The 18,906-nt window shown below is 44.6% G+C and overlaps 1 protein-coding gene across 1 annotated transcript in view; it reads left to right on the top strand.

Moving 5' to 3' along the window:
- Nucleotides 1-18,906, top strand: part of abcc1 (ATP binding cassette subfamily C member 1 (ABCC1 blood group)) — a 31,593-nt gene that overhangs the window by 10,588 nt on the left and 2,099 nt on the right. The window contains exons 3-28 of the mRNA XM_069710265.1: nucleotides 502-630; nucleotides 1,138-1,275; nucleotides 1,451-1,576; nucleotides 2,249-2,310; nucleotides 3,284-3,424; nucleotides 3,686-3,913; nucleotides 4,857-5,034; nucleotides 5,768-5,929; nucleotides 6,602-6,694; nucleotides 7,523-7,726; nucleotides 7,998-8,144; nucleotides 8,864-8,951; nucleotides 9,029-9,098; nucleotides 9,429-9,555; nucleotides 10,738-10,914; nucleotides 11,726-11,893; nucleotides 12,700-12,874; nucleotides 12,998-13,076; nucleotides 14,024-14,141; nucleotides 14,227-14,434; nucleotides 15,004-15,314; nucleotides 15,406-15,605; nucleotides 15,726-15,852; nucleotides 16,826-16,927; nucleotides 17,163-17,309; nucleotides 17,984-18,142. Of these exons, the coding sequence (XP_069566366.1) occupies nucleotides 502-630; nucleotides 1,138-1,275; nucleotides 1,451-1,576; nucleotides 2,249-2,310; nucleotides 3,284-3,424; nucleotides 3,686-3,913; nucleotides 4,857-5,034; nucleotides 5,768-5,929; nucleotides 6,602-6,694; nucleotides 7,523-7,726; nucleotides 7,998-8,144; nucleotides 8,864-8,951; nucleotides 9,029-9,098; nucleotides 9,429-9,555; nucleotides 10,738-10,914; nucleotides 11,726-11,893; nucleotides 12,700-12,874; nucleotides 12,998-13,076; nucleotides 14,024-14,141; nucleotides 14,227-14,434; nucleotides 15,004-15,314; nucleotides 15,406-15,605; nucleotides 15,726-15,852; nucleotides 16,826-16,927; nucleotides 17,163-17,309; nucleotides 17,984-18,142 (3,864 nt within the window). The remainder of the gene's footprint in view (nucleotides 1-501; nucleotides 631-1,137; nucleotides 1,276-1,450; nucleotides 1,577-2,248; nucleotides 2,311-3,283; nucleotides 3,425-3,685; nucleotides 3,914-4,856; nucleotides 5,035-5,767; nucleotides 5,930-6,601; nucleotides 6,695-7,522; nucleotides 7,727-7,997; nucleotides 8,145-8,863; nucleotides 8,952-9,028; nucleotides 9,099-9,428; nucleotides 9,556-10,737; nucleotides 10,915-11,725; nucleotides 11,894-12,699; nucleotides 12,875-12,997; nucleotides 13,077-14,023; nucleotides 14,142-14,226; nucleotides 14,435-15,003; nucleotides 15,315-15,405; nucleotides 15,606-15,725; nucleotides 15,853-16,825; nucleotides 16,928-17,162; nucleotides 17,310-17,983; nucleotides 18,143-18,906) is intronic.

Genomic DNA, 18,906 nt, shown 5'->3' with positions numbered 1-18,906 from the left:
GAAGCGAGATCACATGTGATCAGATATTGAACTGGTGACTCTAATCTCGGCTGTCCACCTTGAAACTGAGCTGATTGATCGGGTTGAACATGTTTGTTCATCTTCTTTGCAGCAACATCCATATTTGAAGCATCTTCTGCTGTCAATCAGCTTTATTGGACAAAACATGTGATAAGGATGCAAACTGTAACTTGACTGGTTTGTGAAGGGAAACAACACCAAGCATGAATTCTAGTTTATAAAACAACACCGCACCAGTTATCACTGCTTTTCCTCTTATTTCAGGAAGGAGGACTCCAGTATATACCAACAAACTAAATAATATGAATTACTACAACAGAAATATACACCATGACAGTTTCTAGTTCCTTTTAAGTGTCTAACTTTGAAAAGTAGGAAACTGCATTGAAAACACGTCCACTGTAGAGTTTCAGTGAAAGTTTCAGGTCTTCTGTCCAGCAGGATCCTCCTCAGAGTTACTGGCTCTTCTTCTCTCCACAGGCGGTTGGCGTTCTGCTGTGGATCATCTGCTGGTCAGATGTCTTCTATTCTCTCTGGGAAAGGAGTTACGGCAGCCGTGGTCCAGCACCCGTCCACCTGGTCAGTCCGACCGTCCTGGGCCTGACCATGGTGAGAGCTCACACACGCCTGTCCCTCCTCTGGAGCACAGAAAGGCTCACTTTCACTCGTTTACTGTCTTAGTTTCATTAGTTTTAGTTGTTTTTTAATACATTTATTTTTCATGGTCGTCGGGTTTTTTTTATGGAAATGATCAGATTGGATTTAATCTCAATTGTTTTTCATTTAGTTTAATTTGCATTGTCATGAAGATTAAATGTGTGATTCGGGAGAAAATGGTGTTTTCTTAAAGTAGTTTATTGAACCGTTAAATATCCTGACATGCAATAAACAATATGAGTGATGCAGCTTAAAGCAGATACATGTAGGGATGCAGCTACCTGTTATTTACTCTTTTTCGCTGTGCATTTCCTGCTTGTTGTGCATGACTACAGGTATGTGTGTGTATTTTCATTCTACTTGTCATTGTACAAGCTAGAATGTTTGCAGGATGTTTGTTTGGACTAATATGTGTTTGTATGATATGTGACTGAGGTGAAACGTGTGTGTGCGTTGCAGCTGACGGCCACCCTGTTGATCCAGTATGAGCGGATGAAAGGCGTCCAGTCCTCTGGAGTGATGCTGATGTTCTGGCTGCTGGCACTGCTGTGTGCCACAGTCATCTTCAGGTCCAAGATCCTCCAGGTCCTGGACCAGGTCAGTCAGAACCAGCAGGTTGGATAAAATCCAGTTAATAATCAACCTCTGGATGGAATTAGACTTTAATTACAGTCTCCTTTTCAAAGAGATATTATAGTATTTACTCCACTACGTTCAATGATTTAAAAAAAAAAAAAAACGTTCAAATCTGTTATCCTCTTTGTGTTTTCAGTCGCTGGAGGTGTGTATATGGAGGTACACCACCTTTTACATCTACTACGCCCTGCTGCTGGTGTCTCTGTTCCTGTCCTGCCTCACTGACCAGCCACCGCTCTTCTCCCAGGCGGTCAAAGACACGGTGAGACTGCCTCGCTGGATGTCTGTCTCCTTCCCTCCCTCCTCTGTTCCCAGTTTGTCTCGCTGGGACAGTGTCAAAAAGACACCCTGACGGTTTAGATACAGCGATTTTTTAAATTTTTTTTTGAAGATCTGTCGGAGAGAAGTAATGTAAATATCAATCGGGTCAAACAGAAGTTTCTAAAACTGCTGTATGCGACGATATATCTGTGACAGCTGGTCGCAGGATGGGATTCATTAAGTCTCTTATAATTATCATTTAATTGGGAAAGAATCTCCTGAAGTCTTTATTACCGACTTAACACATGGATCAACAGAACTATGATTTACTGTCAGTATCATTACAGCGTTCCCGTCCCTCCCACCTCACCTGCATGTACCCATCCCTCCCACCTCACCTGCATGTACCCGTCCCTCCCACCTCACCTGCATGTATCCGTCCCTCCCACCTCACCTGCATGTACCTGGTGCAGGTGCCCCTCCCACCTCACCTGCATGTACCTGCCCCTCCCACCTCACCTGCATGTATCCGTCCCTCCCACCTCACCTGCATGTACCTGTCCCTCTCATGTCACCCAGCATCTTGACTCATGAAGACTCTGTGTCCCTGCTGCCTGCTGATGAGGAGCTCCATCTCTGAGGAGTTTCTCATCTTTTGTGTTTGTGTTTCCAGAATCCCTGTCCTGAACCTGGAGCTTCCTTCCTCTCCAAAATCACCTTCTGGTGGATCACCAAGTAAAGACACCATCAGCTTCCTCTTCAGTGTGTGTGTGTGTGTGTGTGTGTGTGTGTGTGTGTGTGTGTGTGTGTGTGTGTGTGTGTGTGTGTGTGTGTGTGTGTGTGTGTGTGTGTGTGTGTGTGTGTGTGTGTGTGTGTGTGTGTGTGTGTGTGTTTTGTAGCAAAGTCAGGAAGACGAAGACTTTCTGTTTCTGCTCTGTAGTTGTCAAGGTTTTGGCTAAGTTAAAAAAGAAATGCACATAATAGACATGTCATTGGAAACAAATTCCCCTTGTGGGATTAATAAAGTATCTATCATCTATCTATTTAAGGATATTAATAGTTTAACATGCAGTCGTGATGTTAATATCCACTGCAGCTCAGGAACCGAAGCTCCACTTGGTTTGTCTCACTCAGACTGCTGAAGTTTCATTTGAACTCCAGATAAAGTTTGGAATATCATTTTGCTGTGATTCTGTCTCTCATTAACATGTTAGGAATGTTTATTTTAATGGCCTTTAATATACAGAAGTAACATGTTTCTCTGTACATGTGTACATGTGACGATGTGCGGGGCCACCTGACAGCTGAGTGAGTGATGAAGACCACATTAACACAGATAACGCGAGCAGGTCGTCGTTCCAGCTCCTTTATGTCTCCTTTATATCTCCTCTGTCACTATCACATAAAGGCTGTAAAACAATCTTTAAATCATGCAGCAGTTTAAGTCTTGTTTTAAAACATTTTTAGATTTCATTTAAGTCTTAAAACAATGGTCATTTTGATATTTCTTTACATCTAGATTTTCACTCAGAAAAGAGTTTCAGACAATATAATTATAAAAAAAAAAACGGAAAAATCAAAAGTGATATTACACACAGTTAAATCTTTCAGTCTGTGTCGGTCAGTAAAAGTTCTCATGAAGGAGCTGAGGCTTGTAGATATTTAATAAATTCATGTTTCATCCCTTTATTTAAACTCCTCTCTGCAGAATGATGGTGGTGGGCTTCAGGCGCCCCCTGGAGGAGAAGGACTTGTGGTCCCTGAACCTGGAGGACCGCTCCCACAGAGTCGTCCCCGAGCTGGTGCATCGCTGGAACACAGAGGCCCAAAAGGTCAAGAAGTCAGGAAGGTAACGTTCAGACATGTTCCACACAGGGTGGACCTGCTGTTAGATACCCGGCAGATGTGGAGGGTGCTGATGAAAAGTTTTTGGAGGCAGCTTCAACCAACCTGCAGCAACCACAGCTACAACTCATTATCCATCATTTCTTGACCTGCACGTTTTAGAACCAGATCAGATAAATCAGTTCTGACTCTCCTCTGAACAACCTGTTTTATATACAATGTTTGATTGACACAGTCCGTTTCTCCCTCCCGTCCCTCCTCCCAGGACAGACCTGAAGATGCTGTACTCCCCGAAGCGGGTCCCCCACACCGAAAGCAAAGAGGGCCGAGCTGTGGAGGAGTCTGAGATCCTGATTGTAAAACCCCCTGAGAGAACCAAAGAGCCGTCCCTGTTCAGAGCTCTGTGCCTGACCTTCGGGCCCTACTTCCTCATCTCCTGCCTCTATAAGATCCTGCAGGACATCCTCATGTTTGTTGGGCCTGAGATCCTCCGGTGAGAAACCTGTTGAACTCCAGACTCTTTAATACGATGACATCGTCTGGTAGAGTTACTTCATTTAATGAAATGAAGGGGTGTCATTGATCCTCAGGATTCATATACACGTCAAATGTAAATGTTTGTTCCTTTCAAAGTCCACCTTTCTCTACTGAATATTTAATTATGTGACGGTTAATATTCACACATCTATTGCATGTCTGTTTCTCCTAAAAGAGGGGTCCATCTACAGCTGCTCTTCCAGAGGTTTCTTTATTTATTTTTCACAATTAAAGGGTTTATTTGGTGGAGTTTTCACTGATCTTAATCAAAGCTCCATCCTTGGTGTTGTATTCTAGTATGGTGTTATATATAAAAAAAGGGAACTTGACGAATGTGGCACAGAAACATCCACTGTGCACCAGTCAGTAGTTGTTCAGGTTCTCTTCATTAACCTGTAATGCCGGGACATGTCACATGAGCAGTTTTTGGGTTCATTATTAGTAAACACATGACTTTGACTGAAATACAATAATGGAAACTAGGCCTAGATGACATTGTTGTGGAGGAAATGGAAGGAAATAAATGAATCTTTGCCATTAAAGTTGCATTGATTAAACCCTTAAAACACATCATCAAAATGACACGTCAACAAGTCTTTTCTGAGAGATCTATTAATATGCATAACCCCATGTCTGTCATTGGTACACTGCAGTTACAAAGTGGAAACACTCAGCTGATGTGTTGACTACTGATTTCATTAAAATCACCACATGGGCACGCCAGCAAGACTGAAAATGTTTTCATCGGAGGAAGCCTTTAAAATTTATTCCATTAAGCTGTCAGGGTGATAATTAGAAACCTCTCGGTACACATGTGGACGCTGCAGTAGTTTGTTGCTGGTTTAATTATTACTCAAAACATCCATAAATTGTTGTCTTTCTTCACTTGATTCTTGCAGGCTGCTGATCCGCTTTGTCAATGACTCCAGCGCCCCCTCCTGGCAGGGCTTTTTCTACACCGCCCTGCTCTTCATATGTAACTGTGTGCAGTCGCTCATCCTCCAGCGGTACTTCCACGTGTGCTTTGTCTCAGGCATGCGCCTGCGCACCGCCATCATCGGAGCTGTCTACAGGAAGGTACATTAACGTCTGAAGTTCACAGAACGTATTCTGTTGATGTTAAGGTTCAAAATACAGCACAGTCAAATCCAATCCAGGTTGTGGATGTGGCCCGAACCCTCGTTGAGGAGCCACCATTCAGAACAGAGCTAGAGCGAATAGGACTTAATATCTTAAACTTAAAATAATTTAGGTGAATTTGGGATACTGTTGATGTGCTCCATTTTCTAATTAATAAATTTGTCTCAGGAATTTGATTATTCAATTTATGGAAAAATACAGTATGATGACCAAAATAGTGTATCTCAAAAAATCCGCCCACAAGCAGGACTTCATTCCATTTGTTTGAACCTGAAATAGCTTTTATTTTCGTGTTATGTTGCTTCAGTTTCTTTTCTACTGCCCCATTGGAGTCTGCATCTAAAATCACTCTGTTTGGAGGGCTAAATGTAGGGCTAGTTGGAGGGCTAGTTGGAGGGCTAGATTGGAGGGCTAGATGGAGGGCTAGTTGTAGGGCTAGCTGGAGGGCTAGATGGAGGGCTAGGTGGAGGGCTAGATGGAGGGCTAGGTGGAGGGCTAGGTGGAGGGCTAGGTGAAGGGCTAGATGGAGGGCTAGATGACCACTACCACTCCATCCCCTCTATCCCTTAAAGAAATGGGACCCCCTACCCTACTTGGGTCCTTGAGTCACGTGAACGGAGGGTCACGTGACTCTCCAGTTAAACGGTTCCTCCCTGATCTCCTCTTTCAGGCCTTGGTCATCAGCAGCGCAGCTCGCCGCACCTCCACAGTGGGAGAGATCGTCAACCTGATGTCGGTGGACGCTCAGCGCTTCATGGATCTCGTCACCTACATCAACATGATATGGTCGGCCCCTCTGCAGGTGGTGCTGGCTCTCTACTTCTTGTGGCAGGTACAGTACTACAGACACGCTGCACACTGTACTCTCAGCACTCCAAAGTCATTAATACTCAAAGCAATGGACATCCTGGAGTCGGTATTTAAAGAGGAAACATACCATTTTGTGTGTATGGTCCTTTATATATGAATGAATGTATAATGAGGTAATAAAGCTAAAAATCTATGGAGTCACATCACTCTTATAATCAGTGAATGCACAAGGAAGGATTCACGCATATATTTCAAAGTTTATAGATAAACGTCTCCACAAAAACAGATTTCAGTGCACACAAAATATGTATCTATAAATGTAAAAAAGAAAACGCGTATAAAAAGATAAGTTTCATAAATATATTTCTAATGCATACAAAATAATTTCTCATTTTAAGAAAATGTAAGTAGAAATAAAAAAATTTACAAGTATTTTCAAAAACATTTGGATGCTGTTACGTTAACATAAAAATATGTTGAATTTTTACATTTAATAACTACATTTAATGTGTGAATCTCACAGGATTTATTTGTGAGTTTTTTTTAGACTCCACTGAAATGGTATGATTCACAAATAATTTTTTTAGCAGGAAATGATCTGTAGCCAATCAGATGTCTGGCATGTTGTAGTGATGATAGTGAACATTAGTGAACTCTGTGTGTTTGTATTGTGTCTGTATCTGTTGCTGTGCAGAACCTGGGTCCGTCTGTGCTGGCCGGAGTGGCTGTGATGGTTCTGATGGTTCCTGTTAATGCTGTCATTGCCATGAAAACCAAAACCTACCAGGTGGGACTTAATCACAGACACACGCTGTCACGCACGCTATGACGCACGCTCTGTCACGTACTCTATCACCTGCTGTCACACGCGCCGTCACACACGCGCCGTCACACACGCCGTCACACACATGCCGTCACACACGCCCTGTCACGCACTCTATCACCTGCTGTCACACGCGCCGTCACACACGCCCCATCACACATGCGCCGTCACACACGCGCCGTCACACATGCGCCGTCACACATACGCCGTCACACACATGCTGTCACGCACACGTCTCTTACATCCTTGAAGAATTTCATGACTTTTCACTCCCAACAGGATTTCACAGTGTTTTTGTGTCTCTTCCAATCAAAAATGTTTTTGATTTTTCAGCTGCTTTTCTCCAAAATTGCAATATCACTGGTGAAATTAGCAAAAATTGCGGGATGAGGGAAAAAAAATCACCAAAAATATATCAGTGATGTAGCTTTAAAAATATATATATATATAAAAGAAAGGCAATATATTCTGTTAAAATAAGGGCTTCAAATGCTTTTCAAACTATATTAATTCAACACATAGTGTATGTGCCTAAACACAGTGATATCGTGGACATTTCTTGAATTTGCGTTAATTGTTGCGATGGCAAGATCACTATTTTGTGGACGGACTGACTCGGTCTGCTCACTGGCCTTTTCCAGCCTTGTGTAATGTTCAGATAGAAACCTGTGCGTGATGTTAGGTGGTGTATTCAGAGGAAGTTCCACTCTGACACATATACAACACACACAGAGGATCCACAGTTCACCTCCTGTCCGCTTCCTTTCCGTACTGTGCGAGTGTGTTGAGCAGGTGGCTCAGATGAAGAGTAAGGACAACCGCATCAAGCTGATGAACGAGATGATGAATGGCATCAAAGTGTTGAAGCTGTACGCCTGGGAGCTGGCCTTCAAGGACAAGGTGTCCGAGATCCGGGAGAGTGAGCTGAAGGTCCTGAAGAAGGCTGCGTACCTGGGAGCTGTGTCCACCTTCACGTGGGTCTGTGCACCGTTCCTGGTGAGTGTCGAGACCTCAAATCATGTTGCATGTTCCAACTACAGACATCCAGGCCAGCGTCAGCATCTGCACAAACCGGAGACGATGACACAACGGCAAGATGGGTGTCACACAGTGTCCAGAATTCAAAATAAAGCAGCAGTTTAGTCGGAGGGAAACTTTATTCACTCGAATTGTCTCATTTTCTGCATATACAAATGTCATCAGAATTCATTGAAGAGCACCACAATCCCGCTAAGATCCCGTTGTGTCCCTCTACATCGCGGTGTAGGTCGCCCTGTCTACGTTCACCGTCTACGTGCTGATCGATGAACAGAACGTGCTCGATGCCCAGAAGGCCTTCGTGTCTCTGGCGCTCTTCAACATCCTGCGTTTTCCTCTCAACATGCTGCCGATGGTCATCAGCAGCATGGTGCAGGTCAGTGTTCACCACCCTGTTGTCTCCACCAGAGTTTGATTGGAGTCGTAGAACTCGGCTGTCGAGATGAAAATCCATCAACTGACACTGAGCAGCAGCAGGAGAGAAACAGCTGATCATATCTGGGGCAGATTTTTAGTCACATGACTGGTTTTATTTCAAGAAAAGAGTGGTCAGCCAAAGATCTTCAGGAGAAAGAACACAGAGGATTTCTGAATACTCTGGTACAAACATTCACTTGGTCACATGGATAAAGTGGTTCGGTTTTGGGGGTCAGAGGTCAAGTTCACTGTGACCTCACGTCTGTCTCATTCTCTGGAACACAATAACTCAGGAGGGAATATCTTCCATCAGGTTCACTGAGACTCAGACTTCTCTCTCAGAGTGCAGGCTGATGTGTGGTTGAATGAATGGAGGCGGAGCTTCATCTTCCAGACTCCTCCCCCAACGAAGCAGCTCTACGTTCTGGTTCAGGAGACAGACACCTTCTCTAGTTTAAAGATTACATTTAAAACCTTCCTTTTGGGTAAAACTAATAGTTCGAAGAGACACAGGTGACTCTGAACCATCCTTACTTCTGCTGTTAGAGGCCAAGGCAGCTACATGTCTGTAGAATCCATCTTTGAATGTGGTTGTTGATGACCTAATTTGCTTGTTGAACGTGATTTTACTCTTCCACCTGTGTCATGCTCTCGTTCCTCTTCTTTGTCCGTCTTCAGGCCAGCGTGTCCTTGAAGCGTCTCCGAGTGTTTCTGTCTCATGAGGAGCTGCAGGAGGACAGCGTGGAGCACAAAGCCGTGTCAGGCTGTGAGTCTTCTCTCCTGTGATCTCCATTTATTTCTAATACACTATTGTCATCCATCTCCTTTTTTTCTTCTTCCCAGCTTCACACAGCATCACCATCGAGGACGGTGTTTTCAGCTGGTCCAGGAATGAATCTCCGACACTAAAGAGGTGTGTGTTGTCTGTCCTCAGGAGCCTTCAGTGTGTTCACATAGAGAGGTTTCATGTTTTCAACACCTTGAACACACAACTTACTTAATACCATATGTATACAGTTTGTTCAGGCAGGACAGTGAAGTCTGTCGTTGGTCACTGAAGTAGTTTCTCTTGTCCATACTGACATCCCTTCATGAAGAAATAATAATGATGTAGTTATTTATAGGTGTTTCTTAGAAAGAACACATACAGATAGATGAGTGTGAAATAATGTCTTCATTATTAAATGAACCTGAATATTGTTTAATGGGATCTGAACTGATCTGAGTCTCTGTGTGTGTCCAGGCTGAACGTGTCAGTCCCAGAAGGATCTCTGGTGGCCGTGGTGGGACACGTGGGCTCCGGGAAGTCCTCGCTGCTCTCTGCCCTGCTGGGAGAGATGGACAAACTGGAAGGAACAGTAGCTGTGAAGGTAACACGCACAAACACAAACACACACACAGACACACACAGACTCCCAGCAGTGCAACATGAAACCTGCTGATGCAGTGATGCAGAAGGGTTAAAGCAGCGCAGAAATCACATTTAATAAAGAAAAATGTTGTTTACAGAATTTCCAACCACACCAGCAGAACACGAGTCATACTTAGTTTGACACTTAATTTTCATATGTAGTCGTTCTAATCTTGTGATAATAAGGTATAATGTATGAAGGTATTTTGAGGGTTTTATTATACAGGAAAAAAAACTGTTTTGAGAGCAAATTTCTCTCATTGCAATCAAAAATCAAGTTTGTAAATACAAATATATGAACTGAGAATTCTTTATTATTGCAAACAAGTTTGATCTCAGTTTTGTTAGTTTTGGCTACAAATCAAAAACCTTTGATTTTTGCTTTATAATAAAGACACCTTTTATATTGTGTAGTTTTCCTCTGACAAGCAGCTAAAATGTCAGATCACATCCTCGTCAAACTGTCCATCAGTGAACATCTGGAGGAAGAATCAGATGACTGACAAACAACAATGAACCCAGGACTCTTTCCTTACCAATAAAACCACCTCAGAGAACATTATGGACATACAGAAGATTACAGAATACAAACTGACTGTTATTATTAGAACAAGCAGCAAAATCACCTTCTGGAGATGGTTCAAGTTTGTGGAGGATATTTTTGACCAATCAGAAGTATCTGGTGTAAGATTTCACAGTAAATTGTTATTTTAATGTAGTTTTAATTTTTAAAAAACGAAAGATTTTTGTACTTTGCTTTTGTTTGTTTAGTTAGCTCAGAGAACTACATCTAACGAGCTGTCAGGGACAGCAGGAAGTGGTCAGAGTGTAAGGTGCTAAAAGAAACACTCTGTGATGACGTACTGTTGTTGTTCTAACAGCTGGTGCTCCTCTATGAGCCGTGGGAACATGAAATCAGAGAGGTTTGTCCTTTAGGGAGCCGGACTGCACTTTGTCTGACTGCTTCTTATCAACTACAGAACGTGTGTGTGTGTGTGTGTGTGTGTGTGTGTGTGTGTGTGTGTGTGTGTGTGTGTGTGTGTGTGTGTGTGTGTGTGTGTGTGTGTGTGTGTGTGTGTGTGTGTGTGTGTGTGTGTGTGTGTGTGTGTGTGTGTGTTTGTTTGTTTGTTTTCTCCTGCAGGGCTCTGTGGCCTACGTACCCCAGCAGGCCTGGATCCAGAACTCCACCCTGAAGGACAACATTGTGTTTGGTCAGGAGAGGAGAGAGGCGTGGTACCAGCGTGTGGTGGAGGCGTGTGCCCTGCAGCCTGACCTGGAGAGCCTTCCTGCAGGAGATGAGACGGAGATTGGAGAGAAGGTATCAGCTGACCGTCTGTTCATCCACAGGATGGAGCTGCTGGAGGATGAGTGTTAGTCCCGGTTATCTACATGTCAGACTCTGTGCTGATAAAGCGGTAGAAAAGATCCAAAGCCGAGCATTTTCCCGTCCATCAGTGAACAGCAAGCACTATCTCCTTCAGGTTTTCATTCACCGGTATCATATCGTCTTTTTATAGTTTGAGCTTTTTCTAATTCACCTTTAAGTCCAAAGTCTCAGACATGTTAATTTGAGCTGTCTGATTTGGTGCTGGTCTTCTAACACAGTAGTGTCATGTAGAGCGGCGTGCTGTCGTGTCTTTGTGTAGTTTTTTGCTTCCTGCACGGGTCCCTCTGGCCTCCTTGTACTCGGAAGGTTTTGTAGGTGCCTCTGACTCCCTGTCAGTCCAACACAAAGGAGCTTCAGCTTGTCCGGTTGTCTCTGTTGTTCAACCCATTTCAAAAGACGTGCAGTGAGAATTTCATCTTTCAAAATGTGAAATTTTTCACACAGAGTCCGTTTTGCGTCTTTCCCAGAATGCATCTGCAATATTGGATGTTTCTACTTGAACGTGTAAAATACTGGGAGGGGGAAATAAACAGATACATTTATGACCTTGTAATGATATTTACTGAACCTGAAAGTAAATATAGGAGAGAAAAAAAAAATCCCCAGCAAAATAAATGTGCAAACCTTTGGAACAAACACGTAATTTAGTACTTTTATTAAATAAATCAGACCCGTAGACGTGACCACAGGTTTGAAATGATGAAGGGGTCTTACCTTGTCTCTCACCTGTCTGTCTGTCCAGGGAGTGAATCTGTCCGGAGGTCAGAAGCAGAGGGTGAGTTTGGCCCGAGCCGTGTACTGTGACCGTGCTGTGTACCTGCTGGATGACCCGCTGTCTGCTGTCGACGCCCACGTAGGGAAACACATCTTCGAGCGCGTCATCGGCCCACAAGGACTGCTGAAGGACAAGGTGTGTAGCATCTCCAGATTAACCAACCTGAAGCACTTTAAGGTGTTTTCATTGAACGATGGTGGAACAGAAAGTTCAGATACTACTGTTGCACACGAACACAGTGCACCGCCGTGATGTGCACAGAGCAAGACCGAGCTAGAACCTCCTCAGTAAGTAGTCCGAGCTACAGCGTCAGCAGATGTGGACTGACCAACCACCTGACCAACCAGCTGACCACCTAACCAACTACCTGACCAACCAGCTGACCACCTAACCAACTACCTGACCAACCAGCTGACCAACCACCTAATCAACTACCTGACCAACTACCTGATCAACCAGCGGACCAACCAACGGACCGACCATCTGACCAACCAGCGGACCAAACAGCGGATCACCTGACCAACCAGCTGACCAACTAGCTGACCAACCACCTAACCAACTAGCTGACCAGCGGACCGACCACCTGACCAACCAGTTGACCAACTACCTGACCAACCAGTGGACCAACCAGCTGACCAACCAGTGGACCAACCACCTAACCAACCAGCTAACCAACCAGCTGACCACTTGACCAACCAACAAACTGACCAACTACCTGACCAACCAATTAACCAAGCAGCTAACCAACATCCCCTCCCCCGAGTCACGCCGCTAACAAGGCTAACGGCTCTCTGATGAATATTTTAAGTAAAACAGGTAAAGATTGTAGTTTAATATTTGGTTTATGCATGAATATGATTCTCAGTTTGGAAATCGTTACCTGACTTCAGGATTCACCTCTCACACACACCAGCCTGCTAAATGTATCTGTATGCGTGCAGACTCGTGTGCTGGTGACTCACGGCTTGAACTACCTGCCCCAAGCCCACCTGATCCTGGTGATGTTGGACGGAGAGATCACCGAGGTGGGCTCCTACCAGCAGCTGATGGCCACAGAGGGAGCCTTCTCCGACTTCCTGCGAACGTACGCAGCCGTCGAGCAGACGGACAACGACGGTGAGAAACACGTTATTTCAAACTATTCATTATAAATACCGTATTTTAAAGTGGAGAGAGTATCGATTGTAATTCTATAAAGAGGATGTCTGAAAGTGCCTCGTACAACTTATTCTGTTTCAGTTTCCTCCCCACATTCAGAACCTGTCCCGAAGAGCGGCACCAAAGGAGTGGAGAACGGCAGTGTGCCGGCTCTGATCGGGTGAGTCGGTCCACCACAGTGTGTCTGAACCGTCTGTCAAAGGGAGAAGTTGATGGTTGCAGCGGGTCTACATGCAGGCTTCCTCAACAATAAGTCCCTCTGCGAGTCATTTGTGATTGATTCCTTCAAAAATCCATCAAAATGCAGATTTTCTCAAAAATATACATGTAATTTGCGGAGTCTTAAGTGAGTTTTTTGCAGTACAATTGCGAAAATTTGAAAAGATTGCAATAAAGGAATGAATCTGTAATCACTTCCTGTGATAATAATCATGCTGCACATCTCAGAAATATTTTAGTTCTAATCTTATTTTATTTATTTATTGAATTTAGAGAACCGTGAAGCTCAAAGTTCCTACAAGGTCCTAAAAGCTGCGTATGTTTCCAGAACAGACCGTCTGTGACTGGAATATAGAAACAAGGACTACATCAGCTGTCAAAATAAGAGCTTTAGATGCTGTTTAATTCATGTTCATTCAACACATAGACCTGCTGGATGAAACAAACAAAGAGACGTCTCTGACAACTGGACGTGTCGATAAAACTCATTTAACATCCAGTAATATGGAATCACTTCCTTTGATCACAAACATTTAATCAGATCATTTTAATGTGAAGACCACATTTCCCACAAACCCCGTCACTTCATGTTTCTCCTCTTGTTCAGGTTTTCTCCGTGAACAGAGTTTTATTTGGTGATGAAAACAGGAGCAGAGACTTTCTGATTGGAAATCAGGAGTTAATTTTGTTAATGAAGAGATTTTTGTTTGAAAAAATTTACTTTATGTTGTTAATAGTTTCAGCAGATTCTGATTACGATGTTGTGTGTTGTGCATCCGTGTTGTGCGTCCGTGTTGTGCGTGTGTGCGTGTGTGTGTGTGTGTGTGTGTGTGTGTGTGTGTGTGTGTGTGTGTGTGTGTGCGTGCGTGCGTGCGTGCGTGCGTGCAGCACTGCAGGTGTCAACAGTGTGTCCGGAGCATCCCCGACATTGAAGGAGGACGAGGAGCTGAAGAAGAGCCGCGGGGGGGGGAAGCTGACAGAGGCAGACAAGGCGAGCACCGGGAGGGTGAGTCGAGGTTTCCTGCGGAGAACAGTGCAGCATGGTGGGATCCATGTACAGGAAGTGACAGTGGCGTCCTCTCCCTCTGCAGGTCAAGCTGTCTGTCTTCTGGGCGTACATGAAGGCCATCGGCGTGCTGCTGTCCATAATCAGCCTGCTGCTCTTCCTCACCCACCACCTCGTCTCCATCTTCTCCAACTACTGGCTGAGCCTGTGGACCGACGACCCCGTGGTCAATGGCACGCAGCCGGGCCGCCTGATGAGGCTCGGGGTGTACGGGGGTCTGGGCCTGTCTCAGGGTGAGGAAGAGGAAGAGGAGAAGGAGGAGGGAGGGGGCTGGTTTTATCATTCACACAGACACTGAATCAGGAGACATAATACTGAAGATGATTGTGCCTGGAGTCTGTCTGCAGCTTTATGTTCTACCGCACTACGCAATGTCAAAAACGTACAACATCCAACGGGACAGTCGATCCTTTTGCCCCTTCGCGTCGTCGTGGCCGCCGATAACCTGTCTGCGTTTTGACCAGTTCAGAACATCCAGACCGGGTATCAACTGTCAGTGAGGTCACCGCTTGGTTTGTAAACGGTTTCCAAATCGAGGGACAAATACATTTTCAAAAAGTGCCTCGTTTTTCAGAATTTCGTTTCAGAATAGGAACTGGACAGAGAGGTGCTCGGATCGTTGTTCCACGTAAAACATGAGCAGTTTAGGATTTAAAAAGCCCAAATGTTTGACTGGTTCTTGACACGGTCGTGAAGTTGCAACTCAAGCAGTGATTCTCTTCAGCTCCAGTAGAGTATGTTTCCAGTCCTCTGCATGTATAAATGATCTTGTGAAACCCCCCCCCACTGTTCTGTCCTGCAGGCGTGGCCGTCTTCTGTTACTCCCTGTCCATGTCCATCGGGGGCATCCTGGCGTCCCGCTGCCTCCACCAGTCCATGATGTATGACGTCCTGCGCTCGCCCATGTCCTTCTTTGAACGAACGCCCAGCGGCAACCTGGTGAGCCGCTTCGCCAAGGAGATGGACACCATCGACTCGGTGATCCCCAGCATCATCAAGATGTTCATGGGCTCCATGTTCAACGTGTTGGGCTCCTGCGTGGTCATCCTGGTCGCCACGCCGCTGGTCGCCATCATCATCCCGTTCCTCGGGCTGCTCTACTTCTTCGTGCAGGTCGGTTGGGAGCACTTCTTCCATCCGTTTTCAATCTAATTTTAGTCCGTTAGACGTGTCAGTCCGCTTTTTCTCTCCGTTCTCCCTGCAGAGGTTTTACGTGGCATCGTCTCGTCAGCTGAAGCGCCTGGAGTCGGTCAGCCGCTCCCCCATCTACACCCACTTCAACGAGACCCTGCTGGGCACCTCCGTCATCCGAGCGTTCGGCGAGCAGGAGCGCTTCATCAGCGAGAGCGACCAGCGGGTGGACCACAACCAGAAGGCCTACTACCCCAGCATCATCGCTAACAGGTGCCCTTCGGTCCCCGGACACCTGCGGTGTAAACCGGCATCTCTCTGATGTTTCCCCATTGTTGGTAGCATAGCGGTCTCCTCCTCCCCGCTGAGCTCATGAAGTGTGTGTTCGTGCAGGTGGCTGGCGGTTCGCCTGGAGTTCGTAGGAAACTGCATCGTGTTGTTTGCCGCTCTGTTCGCCGTCATCGCCAGAGAGAGCCTCAGCCCGGGCATCATGGGGCTGTCCATCTCCTACGCCCTGCAGGTACTCACACCGGCGGGACCGCCGACGGGTCTTCTCCTCTGCAGGGGCGCACACAGATTACAGAATATATTTATTGATAATAATAATAATACCACCACAGAGGAAATCCTTTCAAAGAGTCTGTATCTGGTTTGAAGTTAAAGTTCAGTCAACCTTTATTTATACTTCAGAAGTCATTGAGGGCGACCCTCATTTACAACAACATTGAGGCATTTACAGAGCAAAGAACAAACAGAAATAAAAACACAATGGCAGTGATCACAGCAATAAGACAAGTTGAGATAAGACTGTACCACAGTTGAGCTTATCGTTAACCATTTACTGTCAGATGAAGGAAGATTAACCTTAACGATGAATTAAAATCAACTAAAACATAAAACAGGAAGGTTATATAAGAAGCATTAAAATATAACTTATGTAGTTTGAGTAAAATACAGTTATATAAAACTGGATATAAAACAATAAAGAGGGTATTTGTAATTACAAATAGAAGTTTGGAGATTTTAAATCAAGCTTTGGAAATGTGTGAAAGGAGTAAGTGAATCGATTTTAAGGAGATTCTGTATTTTGTTGCAGGACTCTGGTGCAGTTAAAAGTTAAAAGCAGACTTTCCCAGCTCAGTCCTAACATGTGGAATAAGAGCCGGTTAGTGGAGCGGGTCTGGTGAGGCCCGTCTGTATATGAGCATTTCAGACAGGTAACTGGGCAGTTTTCCAATCAGAGCTTTATAAATAAAGAGATGCCAGTGAGTGTCACATCTCTGTTGAATAGAGGACCATCCAACCGTATCATATAGAAGGCAGTGATGGGTATTGTAGCTGTTACCTGTAATACATCTGAGTATTTTAGTTCTGAGATATGCTGCCTGTAACTTCAACTTTCACAGAAATTTGAGATGGACATCACTTACACAGTAAAATATAGGTTTTTTTATAATCTGTAAACTGATTATATTTGTTTGTTTTTCATGCAGCTGACGGCCTCCCTGACCTGGCTAGTGAGGATGTCCTCGGACGTGGAGACCAACATCGTGGCTGTGGAGAGAGTGAAGCAGTACAGCGACACAGAGAAAGAGGTACACAGAAACAAACACCACATCCATCATCCCCCAATCGGGTAAAAGAATGTAACACAGCTGCAGAATAATCAACTTTTTATCCTTTAAAGTTTTGACTGTGAAGGTTTTACTCGTATTTTGTACTGAAGTAGAACTTTTCCCCAGTTAGAGATACCAGGAGTAGAACTAAATGGTGTCTGTTATCATGTGGAGCTGAAGGTGTCTCTATGAGCTTTCATCCTCTGACCACCAGGCAGAGTGGAAACATGAGCCCTCCAGCCTCCCTCCCGGGTGGCCCACCGTCGGCTGCATCCACTTCAGAGGCTTCGGTCTGCGGTACCGCCACAACCTGGACCCGGCCATCCGCAACATCAGCATCACTGTTAACGGAGGAGAGAAGGTCTGTCGTCTCCCGTTAGTCTCCCATAACTCTGCTGTTAGTCTACTGTTAGTCTCCCGTTAGTCTCCCATTACTCTACTGTTAGTCTCCCATTAGTCTCCCGTTAGTCTCCCATTACTCTGCTGTTAGTCTCCTGTTAGTCTCCCATTACTCTCCCGTTAGTCTACTGTTAGTCTCCTGTTAGTCTACTGTTAGTCTCCCATTACTCTACTGTTAGTCTACTGTTAGTCTCCTGTTAGTCTACTGTTAGTCTCCCATTACTCTACTGTTAGTCGACTGTTAGTCTCCCGTTAGTCTACTGTTAGTCTCCCATTACTCTACTGTTAGTCTCCCGTTAGTCTACTGGTTCATGGAGGGGGGAGTGTGTACAGTGTTGATGTGTGTGTCGTAAGTCTGTGGTGTGTAACATTTACTGACTCCTCCCCCTGAAGGTGGAGTTTGTGTTAATGTGCTTGTGTGTGTGTGTGTGTGTGTGTGTGTGTGTGTGTGTGTGTGTGTGTGTGTGTGTGTGTGTGTGTGTGTGTGTGTGTGTGTGTGTGTGTGTGTGTGTGTACTGACTCCTCCACCTGAAGTTTTTGTTAATGTATGTTAATGTGTATACTGACTCCTCCCCTTGAAGGTGGGGTTTGTGTTCATGTGTATTAATGTATGTGTACTGACTCCTCCCCCTGAAGGTGGGTATTGTGGGCCGGACCGGTGCAGGGAAGTCGTCTCTAACGCTCGGACTGTTCCGGATCATTGAGGCAGCCGAGGGTCACATCTTCATTGATGGCGTGGACATCGCTGGGCTCGGCCTCCATGAGCTGCGCTCCAGAATCACCATCATACCACAGGTCAGTGGACTCAGAACCACAGGGACACCTGGGAGCTCACTGAAGTACATCACATAGCCAGGTGGGAGCGGTAGTAAACTTACTAAAAATAATATCAGTCAACTTACTAAAGATAAAAATAATATAGGTCAATATACTAAAGATGAAAATAATATTTAGGCCACTAAACATATCATCAGTTATTCATCCTTGAAACAGCAGCTGAAAGGTGACATCTTCGTGAAAGTCATGGTCATATTTCCAGACACAGTACTGCTTATTGGCATATATTAGTTCTAAATGGGTCCTGATTTTTTACTTTTTCAACAGTCACCAAATCATAAATCATTCAATAGTTTATGGGACTGTTGTCATTAAAAAAAAAAGAAGTATTTTCCCTGTTTTTTGCTGGCATTGCATTACTACAGCCTTAGGGTGGCTACATGAAGGAACCACTAGAGCTTCAATCGTTCCCCACTGATCACTTTTAAAGAATGCTAACACTAAACTGAGCTGGACACAGTGTTCACTCTGTTCTGACATGAACCATGTAATATCTACAAGTTATGATTGTATGTATTCATACACTGATACACATGTGGAGCTGCACCGTCTGTATCATTTAAACCGGTCTATAGTCAGGAAACACTTCAGTAGACCTTCATACACACGCTGCTAGAAATCATGAAAAGATTTTTATTATACGTGTCATTTTTATTCATTCTTTAAATAAAGCCACGTTAGTCCAATAGATTGATCAAGGTGAGATTATTATTACTATTATT

This window comes from Brachyistius frenatus, unplaced genomic scaffold (assembly GCF_029030835.1).
Source record: "Brachyistius frenatus isolate BFR_SWC_R1_liver_20210118 unplaced genomic scaffold, ASM2903083v1 Contig_90, whole genome shotgun sequence".
Taxonomy (NCBI): domain Eukaryota; kingdom Metazoa; phylum Chordata; class Actinopteri; family Embiotocidae; genus Brachyistius; species Brachyistius frenatus.
The sequence above is the reverse complement of the archived record's forward strand: the minus strand, read 5'-3'. Positions and strand labels throughout refer to the sequence as shown.